Raw genomic sequence first — 11,606 nt, 5'->3', positions numbered from 1 at the left:
TTCAGGCAATTCTCCTGCCTCAGCCTCCTGAGTAGCTGGGATTACAGGCACGCGCCACCATGCCCAGCTGATTTTTTGTATTTTTAGTAGAGACGGGGTTTCACCATGCTGACCAGGATGGTCTCGATCTCTTGACCTCGTGATCCACCCGCCTCGGCCTCCCAAAGTGCTGGGATTACAGGCGTGAGCCACCGCGCCCGGCCTTTACTGTGAATTTCTAACTGTTTGACTTTGAAATGAATCGGGGTTTATTCTTTTCAATCATCTACAGAAAAGGCCTCTTGCAGCCAGATGAAGACAGAAAAGCAGAAGAATATTAAATCCTTGCAAGGGAACAAGCTGTGTCAACGCAGCTCCGCAGTCCTCCGCATGGAAACTGAAGGTGCTCATCTGGATTATCTGCACAGAAGCAGACATGCCAGTCGATTTCCTGCTGACCCTGGTTAACTCGTGCCTGTCTCGTGTCTGGGGACAAAAAACGTTTTGCATCCAGAGATGGCCCGCAGGACTGAGTGTTGGACTGAGGGGAGCCCCTGGGGCTCTCTGTGCTCCATGGTGTTGGACTGAGGAAGCCCTCAGGGCTGTATGTTCAGATTTGTCTTGGCCTCTGGGCAGTACCCCTTCCTCTTAGCATAGGGCAGGACCCTCTGGAACGGGGTCTTAGGACCAACAGACAATGCAGGGCAGAGATCTCCTCATGGCCAGGCCTTACACAGAAAGGTGGGAAGTTAGAGGGATAATTCAGGCCAGCTTTAAAAGAGGTTGTGGCTTCTATAACCCACCTTGGGGACAGAGGTTCTATTTTCTTTGGTAGCCTTGGGCGAGATGGAGGCTGGAAGACCACAGGGCAGAAGATCACGGCAGAGGCTGGCCCGCTGGGGTGTGGCTTTCTGGCCCGATCAGTCTCCATGGAGCCCATCATGTACTGGGAGACGCCCCTCTCCTGACACCCTCCAGGACCCCCCCACCACCACAGGAAGCACGGCAAGGGGGAGGAGGGAAGCCAGAAGTCCTGGCCGGACAGGAGCACGCGTGACCCCGGCAGAGCTCTAGAAAGGGACCCAGTGCCCTGGTGGCTCTCCCACCACCGCGCCTCTTGGAGATGAGGGAGCAGAGACCCACCAGGCACCGCCTTGGAGACCCCAGCTGATGCCTCAAGGACAGAGCACGCTGTCCACATCCCAAACCCAGCCTCAGAATTCCCCGTAAACAGACAGCGGCCCTCTGAATCCGCCACACTTCAGGGAAGCTTGAGCAGCAGGAGATAATAATTCTGGGCGGGCCTTGCTTTGCGCTCTTCTCCTTGTTCCTGAGTTCACCCGCTCATCTTGCCTGCACGTCTCTAGGTTTTAAAAACTATCTGTGAGAGTCCGAGACACCCACCAGGACTCTGACTGGTGTGCAGGAAGTGCGTATGTTAATCTGGGGACTGGCTTCCCCATTCAGGACAGGTGTGCACTGTTCTCTCATTTCTCCCCCTCCTGCTGGTAGACACACAACCTCTCTTGCTAAGATTATTCCTAAGTCTTTCACATTTTGGTTATTGTGATGACCAGAAAAGTTTTTCCATTAAATTTTCTATGACTGATGGCATAGAGGAAGGTGGCTGATTGTGGTGGTTACACAGCTTTTCTTCCATCTGCCAACAAAATGCAGTTCAGGAGCAGAATCCCCACTGCAGCCTGTGATGGGGAGAGGCGGGTGGAGCTCTGAGGGCCGAGAATTCCCGAGGCTGTCAGGACAGCAGCGCCCGCCTGGCCTCTTGCCCCCATGCCTGACCTGAGGCTGTACCAGATCGGACGTTCCCAGTGGGACGTGCTGGGGCAGGCGGCCGCCCTCGGGACATCCCTGTCAAGGCCCTGAAGCTGCCGGAAACGTGTCTGACTCTTCAGTGGCCTCTGAGGTGTGAGTGCATCACTGCCAACGATGTCCCCTTAGCAGCGAGGCCTGCACATCTTACAGTCTGGACCTCAACCCGCAGCCGCTGCCTTCTTCGGGCTAAATCCACTCCCCTAGACTCCCAGGCATCTCCCAGCCGAGTACGGCAGGCAGCTCAGCAGACACTGTCGTGGCCAGCTCTAACCAGGGCGGCTCCGCAGCCTTCCCCACCTTCCTCCAAGGCTCCTGCTTTCCAAATCGAAGTTCAGATGCTGCGAACAGATACTCAGGACATGGGGTGTGCCGGGATCCCAGGAAAATGCTCCTGCCCAGGGCTCATGGCTGGACAGCTAGGGCAGGACTCCTGGACGTCTCTTACAGCTGCACATGCCAGACGCAGGCCTGGATGTGCTTAGAGGGGCCGGTGGCCACACGGAGGATCTGGGGAGGCTGCTGGCGGGGGAGGGCAGCTGGAGCAGCGCTGCAGGCCAGCCACGGGAGTGACGGGGGAACGGGCGTGAACAGAACAGCCCAGGAGAGTCCAGGAAGAAGAAACAGAGTCTCCTGAGTGATCCGGATGGAGGCGGGAAATACTGAGCAGAGAGGACAGTCCCCAGCCAGGGCCACACCCTCAAGCCTGGGACCACAAAGCAAGAACACGCATTCCCTTTCTCCCGCCAGGGTGCTGCCTTTCCCAAAACCACCATGGCTGCCCTGCACCCCTCCTGCACCCAGGCCCACCCCACAGAGCTGCCTGGCTCCTTCTCAGCGGATCCCTTTGTGAGCCTCCTGGCTGTCTCTGCAGACCAACAACTCCTGCTGTCATCAGAGGAGGGCAGCCCACCCCACAGAGCCCTCCCCATGGCTGCCACACACGAGGCGACACAAGGCTTCCGTTTCCTGGTTTGAGAATGGGGAGACACCTCGCTGTTTGATTCTGTGTGCCGCGTGCTGTCCAAAGCAATGCACGTATTCAACTTACTCTCAACAGCTCTGAAGAATCTGCATGTGGTTGATGAGGAAACCGAGGCTCAGAACAGAATGTTTCAAGCCCTGCTGCTGTCTGAAACAGAGCTGGACAGGAGCGAGGTCACACTCAGGGTCTGAGAACTGAGCCAGCGCTCGACTGTGCCTCATATTGTGGTGAGAAGAGAGGCTGGAGACCTGGGAGGGATTTTATGGAAAAAGAACCGGCCAGGTGCAATAGCTCATGCCTGTAATCCCAGCACTTTGGGAGGCTGAGGCGGGTGGATTGTTTGAGGTCAGGAGTTCAAGACCAGCCTGGCCACCATGGTGAAACCCCGTCTCTACTAAAAATACAAAAATTAGCCAGGTGTGGTGGCAAGCCTGTAGTCCTAGCTACTTGGGAGGTTGAGGCAGGAGCACTGCTTGAACCTGGGAGGTGGAGGCTGCAGTGAGCTGTGATCGCACCACTGTACTCCGGCATAGGTGGCAGAGTGCGACTCCAGCACACACACACAAAATTTAAGTTTTTATATCAGGGATTTGAGGATTTATTTTTGTCAGACTAAAGTGATAATCCAAAACACAAATCTCCCATTTTTCCCCATCAAATCTGTGCAGGAAGCAGAGCAGAAAACGCAGCAGTGCCCAGTGGGTTTCCAGGTCCTGCTGTTTCCAGGCCTCCCTCCTCAAGCTTCCTCGGTGTCTCCGATCCCTCGACGGTGCGCTGAGGGCTGCCAGGGTAGGCAGCCAGCCACACGCGCAGGAGCGCTGCCGTCACTGGGCCCTGCCCACCTCCCAGGGCCCGGCCCAGGGGCACTCTGCGGCCCCGTGACACAGCTGCTACGGGTCCCCACCCGGTGCTGGTGGGGGTCTGCTGCTGTCAGTGTTGTGGTGGCAGCGGCTGCGGACTGGAACCTGCCTCCATGGTAAAGAACAGCCACAGTGTGGCCTGGGCCTGTGGCCTCTAGGTTAGGACAGTGCTGCCTACCCCTCTGCGCTGCAGACGTCCAGGCTGATGGGATGCAGACGGACACAGGGCCTCTGCCAGGGCGTCACAGGGGCCGCCTGCCCCACCCTCTCCTGCCCCTGGGTGAACACTGACGGCACGCACAGGAGGTGCCTGGAAGGCAGGAGGGCCACGGGCTGGTCCTGCGCTGCCCACTAGGACGCTGCTGCAAGACAGGGCGGCGGATGCTCACCAAGATCCCCAAGTTCGGATCTGCTGCGGCCCCAACACAGCCCTTGTTACACCTCACAGATGGGAAGAGGCTGCGGCCCCATGCAGCTGCCCTAGGGAGCCCCTCTGCCTGCTCTTTCTGAAGAAATCAGCTCTGAACGCAGAACCTGCCACCCGGTGCTCAGGTCCGGGACAACTCTGCTTGCAGCTGTAGGGCCAGGCGAGAACCTGCTATGCCACGCGGCCAGTCAGGGCGCCAAGGGTCCCCCACAGGACAGGATGCGACAGACACGAGCACGTTTTGTGCTGCCTGGAAGTACGATTTGTCAGCTTGCAGGGCTCAGCCTCACGCAGGTGCAGGTGGACAGACACCCCAACAGTGGACCCTGGAGGCCTGCGCCTGACCCTCCCCAGAGCAAGGGACTCCTCCTGCCTGGCTGCAGACTGGGACCTTTCTCCTGCCTCAGGCTCGATGGAAACCACAGCTCTTCCTGGTCTCCCGGTACTGGTCTTTGGGCTGGAGCTCAGACCTAGGCTCTGCTGGTCTCCTGTGTGCTGACTGCAGTGTGGGGACTCCCAGCCTCCAGGACTGGGTGAGTTGACGCCTGCCAATCAGCCCCTTTCTCGGCCATGCCCTTTCATCCTGCACCTCCAGAGAACCCTGATCAAAACAACTTGGCATCTGAAAAGCTCTCGCTCTGCAAGCTGACACAACTCCGCATCTGTGATGTCTGCCCATATGCAGAAGAAACTTGGCCACCAGCTTTTAAAGCTGTTGCAAAAATGTTCTCAGTGAGTTCAGTGTTTCAAATCCCAGTCATGAAATCCATAACTACTTATACTCATCTTAATTTAATTACGGGAGTTTAAAAGAAAAAATCAATTCACAGAGCCAAAAATCAGCCTGAATGTACGAGGAAGCAATGGATTTTGAAAAACCATCTCCAGCCACAAACCTGCACGGATGGCGGGTGGTCCAGCAGGCGGTCTCCAGCGGGAGGATGCATAGCCTGTTCTGGCCTCCAACCCGCCCGAGGGTGCTCGCACCAACCAGGCTGCACGGCAGCCCTGGCAGAGGGAGCATGCAGCTCTGCGGGCACGGACGCTGCCACCAGTGCCCATCTCTCCACAGCGCCCAGATCCTCAAGGCGTTTGTCACCAGGCCACATCCACTGGCAGGAAGCCAACAGAGCCCATGAGACCCCAAACCACACCAGTGCCCATCTCTCCACAGCGCCCAGACCCTCAAGGCGTTTGTCACCAGGCCACATCCACTGGCAGGAAGCCAACAGAGCCCATGAGACCCCAAACCACATCAGTGCCCATCTCTCCACAGCGCCCAGATCCTCAAGGCGTTTGTCGCCAGGCCACATCCACTGGCAGGACGCCAACAGAGCCCATGAGACCCCAAACCACACCACGTCATTACAATCATCACCTAATTTCACCCCAGACACACGTTTCTCATGAGACACTGCTCCCTGCCAATTATCCCACAGCCTTTAGGGCTGATGGCAGCTGAAGGCCACAATCCCATCCATATGTTCATAGGGCGCCTGCAGCATGGGGGGCCTCGCCTGGGAGCAGAGAGATGGCATGGCCTCCTCCAACAGCCGTCCACGGCCTAAACTCCCAGAGGCCACAGACTCCCTGGTGCCCACCCACTCATGGCTGGGGCCGGAGGTGGGAGGTCCTGCCTGGCTCAGCCTTGGCCAGCTGGGAACAGGTGACAACTCCCACTCCAGCTCTGACCTCAGGCCCGTTCTGTCCCTACAGCCTGGATTTAAACGTCTACGCCATGGCTAAAAAGCTGGGTCCCGCTAGCACAGGGCTTCGCAGTCTCACAGAGCCACCAGGAGCTGGGCGCCATGGGGCAATGAGACAATGTGGCTTCAGCACTCGGAGGGGCTGCGTGCAAACACGCCTAGGCTTCCTCCAGCCTGGACAGCAGCACTGAGCTGTGGCACACATGGCCCCTCCTCCAGGCGCTTAGACCCTGGCGACTCCCAGGTGTCAGGGAGGATGGCAGATGTGTGTCGGGCACATCGGGAATTGATGGGCAAACGTGGTTGCCAATGTGGGATGCAAAAGCAAACCCAGCAGCCCTCAGCCTGGGGCTGCAGCACAGAGCTCAGGCTTGCATGCTTTCATGACTATAGTAGGCTGGATAATGGCCCTAGAGAGGTCCACGCTCCAGTGCCCACGACCCGTGAATGCATCACCTCACAGGCAGGAGGGGCTCTGCAGGTGCAGGTGGGACTGAGCCGAGGGCCTTGAGATGGGAGATGGTCCTGGGTGGCTGGGGGGCTTAGGGTCCTCAGGAGGTCCCCACAGGATTGGGTGCTGGAGGTGAGAGGAGGCGGACACAGGGAAGCAGAGGACAGAGTCCTGCTTCCAGAGGCAGGAGAAGGGGCCAAGCACCCACAGCCCCCACAAACTAAACAGGCAGAAAACAGCTCCCTTGGAGCCTCCAGAAGGAACTGGCCCTGCCACACCTTGATTTTCACCCCAGCACCCCCACCGTGGACTTCTGCCCACCAGAGCTGTCAGAGAATGAAGCTGTTGTCAGAAGCGAAGCAGTTTGTTTTGCAGCAACAGGGAGCACGCAGGATGATTGCTGGCTGTGCTCCCAGCAGGTGTCCTCCCAGCAGGCGTCCTCCCAGCAGGTGTCCTCAGCAATGCCCACATTTGTTGTTTTTTGAGGCAGAGTCTGGTGTGTCACCCAGGCTGGAGCGTGTTGGCACAATCATGGTTCACCGCAGCCTTGAATCTCTGGGCTCAAGCAATCCCCCGACCTCAGCCTCTCGAGTAGCTGGGGTCACAGGCACACACCACTGCACTTGGCTACATTTTTGTAGCAATGGGGTCTCCCTATGTTGCTCGGGCTGGCCTCCAACTCCTAACCTGCTGTGCTCCTCCGGCCTCAGCCTCCTGAGGTGATGGAACTACAGGTGCGATCACTGCATCCGGCTTAATGCCCACGTATAATAGCTTCTTATTTAGCCAGATGTCCCTGCTAACCAGGTCTAACCATTGTTAACATTACTTCGACTTCAGGACTGTGGGCTCTGGTGCTCTGGGCTGAGGCTGTCTGCAGCTCTGCCCACCAAGCCCAAACTACAAAGTTTCTGGTGGAAGGCAGAGGAGGGGCTGAGAGGTGCATCTGTGCAATGGAATATTATTCGGCCATGAAAGTCAGGAAACCTGGACACAGGCTACCACGTGGATGAACCTTAATATGCCAGTCACAGAAGGACAGACTGTGATTCTACTTCCAGGAGGTCCCTGGAGTCTTCAGAGCCCTGGACACAGCAGCAGACGGAGCACCAGGGTTGGGGCAGGGAGTCCGTGTTTCGTGGGGACAGAGCTTCAGTGTGGGAAGATGGAAAAGTCCTGAAGACAGTGGTGGTGACGGCTGCCCAACAGCAACGAACAGCTTAGTGCCACTCAACTGGGAACTTAAAATGGGTTAGAATGGCAACTTTTCTGCATAGTTTGCAAAATAAAGAAAGGAGGGTGGATGGAATATAAGCCTTTTTCCTCCCAGGAGGCAGTGACACCATTTCCTATTTCTTTAGCGCCCACTGTCTGCAGTGGACCAGGCGTTTCCCCACAGGGAGCTGCTGCCCCCATCTGGGTCACAGCCCAGGGGCAGGAGACTCAGCAGGGGGCAGGCACTGAAACCAACCTGCGCCCTGGGCTTCCCAAATTCTCTGAGGCACCCAGGAGACCCTGGGAGGTCATCCTGGCTAGACTCTGGCTTGGGGTCTCCCCAGTGTCTGCTGTGTGTAGGGTGCTCATGGCTCCTGCACCCCTACTCCTGCACCTCGGACAGCACAGTGCGTGCAGGAAACCCTGCAGAAGCCAACCCTGTGTGGCAGCTGGACTTGATCTCATCAGAGAGCTCACATTTTGTCAGTAACACCGGCTCCTATTTCTCAAGAACTCGTGTTCTGGCAAACAGCACCGAAGCACTCGCACCAATGTGCTCTCCAGGGAGCACTGAGTTAGTGTCCCACCGCTGACCCTCAGTGGCTGGGTTGGGATGGTCAGCCAGCGACTCAGCTTGTCTGAGGCCTGAGCTGGGCAGGGGCTTGCACTGTCTGGGATTCAGCATGTATTTAATTATATGTGAGGCTGAGCGATTTTCGTGGGAATCACCAACATTTTACTGTTCCCCACATCCCATCAATCAAGTGGACAGGAGGTGATGTCCTTAACCAGCCCCTAGCTGGATGCTCAGAAGCACCCTGGCTTCCGGTTTTGTGAGGTCATTAACATGTCATTTCTCATGCTTTGAAATATTCCCTTAGGATGGGGGTGAGAACCATCTTGCTTGGCTCTTCACCCACACGACAATCACTTCCGAAAGAGACCTTTGGTCAGCCGCAGTAGCTGCAACACTCGGACACGTGTCACCAGGCCCCACGCGGAGGGCGACTGCTTCTTAACTGGACAACTGATTTAGGGACGCGCATCAGGAGGTGTGAAGGGCTGGATGACACAGAGCCCGGGGTTGTCACTGAGAGGATCTGGGGTTTTGGGGTACACAGCAAGGGCTAGGGCTGGTGTTCCTGGGGTGACTTCTGTAGCTGGGGCAGCCCAAACTTCTCAGATTCGCGAACGTGACACAAATATCCGACCGAGGATATCCAAATGCTTGGGCACCTTTTGGAAGCATAATCAGGACCTGGACCTCATGAGGATGACGGGGGAAGGCGGCCCGGATGCCAGACAACCAGGCTGCGTGGCAGCAAGTGGCTTCCAAATCTGCATTGACCTCAAATCTGCACTGGGGCCACGGGCTTGGGTCAGTTCAGCTCATTGCTGTGCCTTTCAATGACAAGGTGTCCCCCAGGCGGCCACAGGCTCTGCAGTGCTGAAGGTGGGTGCTCTGCCCCATTAGGGGTGCAGGGGCCTCCATGCAGTCCAGGGAGGCCAGTGCTGAGGAGAGGGGTGCCCGAGCCCCACCCTGGTGGGGTGCTCTGCCTCCTGGTGTGGCCATTGGAAAATGCAGGGAAACTTTTCCACAGCAATACCAAGCTACGTCTGTTCAGACACAGTCATGGTCCCTTGTCCAGGAATCCCACCACTCCGACAACACAAACCCCCAGGCCTAAGGCTTGGTGCTCATGATCCTTCCCCAGACACTTCCAGAACGTTCCACGACACACACTGGCAAGCTTTCACCTTCTCTTGTCTCCTCCTCATGGTAACAGAGGTTGACCCACAATGACACACACTCTGCACAGGCCTTCTCAGGTTAGTGGGGACAGGATGGATGGGGCAGGAAGTCCAGGAGAGGCGCAGGAAGATCCACACCCAGACCTCAGCACCCAGACCACTCAGCACCCAGGCCTCTTAGCACCCAGACCTCCCAGTGTGGAAGGAAAGTCTCATAAGTGCCGAAGCAGGAGACTGAAGCCTCAGCCAGCTCCTGTCTGATAAATAGAATATAGAAAAAAGACTCTAGTTAGGAATAAGTATCACGAGTGATTGGATATTAGTCTTATTGAATATTAAGCATCATGAGTGATGAGATATTAGTCTTAGTGAATACTAAGCATTGATTAAAGCCTTCTTGTACTGTATGCATATTTACTTAAGAACTTTAGGTCGCTGTGGTTAGGGACTGATGAGCTATGGAATGTGGACAAGAGGCAAGAGCATTAACACCTGTGGAACACTGACTGGTGGCAAATGCTGAAAGCCAGCCCTCTGTCACACCTGCATAAGGGTTGCTGGAGGGCATCTAAAATCTCTGCAGTAGTTCCAGTGCTCGGGGAAGCACCGGCTACTCAGCAGACCTTGGAAGGGAACATTCCCTGTCCTTGGGCAAGTCGGAGAACACTCCACTCCCCTGAAGGACTGGTATCAGTCAGCCCAACCCGCAGTTACCCGGGGGTTAACTGTCTCTCTGGTGCTTTGCTATATAGGCCAGTGTCTGCCTTCACTCCCTACTTGTGCACCTGGTTCCTCTTTTGAAGGTAGTAAGAAGCAGCATTATTTTTGATGCCTTTGTTCTCACTGGGCAAGCACAGCATACGGTGCTGACGCAACTCGCTGTCCCCTGCTTCGGCTACTTGAAAGCCCTGGGCCCCTTGTTCAGCTACTTGCAAGTCTTGGCCCCTTTGTTCCTTAGACATGTGATTTGCTTGAACTCACCCTATTCTCCCTACCCCCTGCTTTGTACTCAATAAAAGTCAGAGTGTCCAGGCACTTGGGGTCACTACCGGACTCCGTGCAGTAGGTGGCAGTGGATCCCTGGGCCCAAGCTTGTTTTCTCTTTATCTCAGTGTCTTGTGTCTTTATTTCTACAGTCTCTCGTTTCCGCACCCGTAGAGAATACCCTCTAGACCCAATAGGGCTGGACCCTATAACAGCACCCAGACCTCCCAGCACCCAGACCCTGGCACGCAGACCTGTCAGCACCCAGACCTTGGCACCCAGACCTCAGTTCCATAGCCAGAAGCCTGCCTGGCCCTGGCACTGTCCGCCGGCCCTGGAACAATGTGGTTGGGTCTCCTTGGACCACAACGACCAAATGTCGCACAAATCTCTAGGCCCCGGATACCCAATATTTTAGCTCCACGTTGTCCAAACTTTGAGGGCCTGATGAGCAGAGCAGTTTCCGGCGGAGGCCTGTGGACCGATGCTGCGTCCTGAAACCCAATGTAACTTGGAGCCTCTGCTGTTTCGCGCTGGGGGGTGGGGTTTGCCAAGACCACCACCAGTGGTGCTCCCTCCTGCCAGGCGCCTCCAGCTCAGCCCTCCTCCCGCTTCACTAACCCGCAGCCCAGCCCCAGCCCCGGCCCCAGCCCCGGCCCGTCCCCGCCCCGTGCTCACCCGCTCCTCCTCGGCGCGGATGTCCGGCATCGTGCTCAGGCAGAGGCCCACGGCCGTGACGGCCACAAAGGACACGGACAGGCAGGCGAAGAGCTTGCCCGCCAGCCCCGAGTGCGGGTTGTCCACCACGTCGCGCAGGCGCCGCCGGCCGCGCTGCAGCCGCCCCCGGGGCCCCAGGGCGCGCGCCGGGCTCCCCTGCGCCCCGCGCTCCGCCGGCTCCGCGCGCGCCTCGGCCGCCTCCTCCTCGCGGCGGCGCAGGCGGCGCAGGCAGCAGCGCTCCAGGCGCGCCTCGTCGATGCCCCAGTAGGCCAGCTCGTCGCGGAAGGCCAGCGCGCACGGGCCCCGCAGCAGCCGCAGCTTCCCCGCGCGCAGCAGCGCCACGATGGCGCGGAAGGCGCACGGGCTGCGGTCGAAGAAGAACTCGTCGCGGCTCACGTCGTAGTCGTCGCACACGCGCAGCAGCTCGTCGTGGCCGCGGCAGGCGCGCAGGCGCTCCAGGCGCGCGAGGGGGCACTGCGCAAGCGCGGCCCAGGCCAGGCGCACGCGGCAGCCGCCCACATTGATGATGACGTGCCGGGCGCGGGCCCCGCCGCCCACAGCGCCGCCGCCAGGGGGCTCCGCGTGCCCGGGGAGCAGGGCCATGGCTCCATGCGCCGGAAACACCCAGGGGCTTCCGCCGGGCTCAGGAGGCCGCGCCTGCAAAGGGAACGGAGCGCGTTAGGGCCGCGACAGCTGAGCT

At 58.0% G+C, this 11,606-nt stretch overlaps 1 protein-coding gene across 4 annotated transcripts in view; it reads right to left on the bottom strand.

Moving 5' to 3' along the window:
• KCNG2 (potassium voltage-gated channel modifier subfamily G member 2) overlaps nucleotides 1-11,606 on the bottom strand; it is a 91,160-nt gene that overhangs the window by 16,659 nt on the left and 62,895 nt on the right. For all 4 annotated transcript variants that reach the window (XM_017504570.2, XM_037729931.1, XM_037729930.1 and 1 more), the window contains exon 3: nucleotides 10,868-11,566. In XM_017504570.2, the coding sequence (XP_017360059.1) occupies nucleotides 10,868-11,509 (642 nt within the window). In that variant the 5' untranslated portion in view covers nucleotides 11,510-11,566. The remainder of the gene's footprint in view (nucleotides 1-10,867; nucleotides 11,567-11,606) is intronic.

The sequence above is a fragment of the Cebus imitator genome, unplaced genomic scaffold, assembly GCF_001604975.1.
Source record: "Cebus imitator isolate Cc_AM_T3 unplaced genomic scaffold, Cebus_imitator-1.0 Scaffold324, whole genome shotgun sequence".
Lineage (NCBI taxonomy): Eukaryota > Metazoa > Chordata > Mammalia > Primates > Cebidae > Cebus > Cebus imitator.
This window is presented reverse-complemented; position numbering and strand designations above follow the sequence as displayed.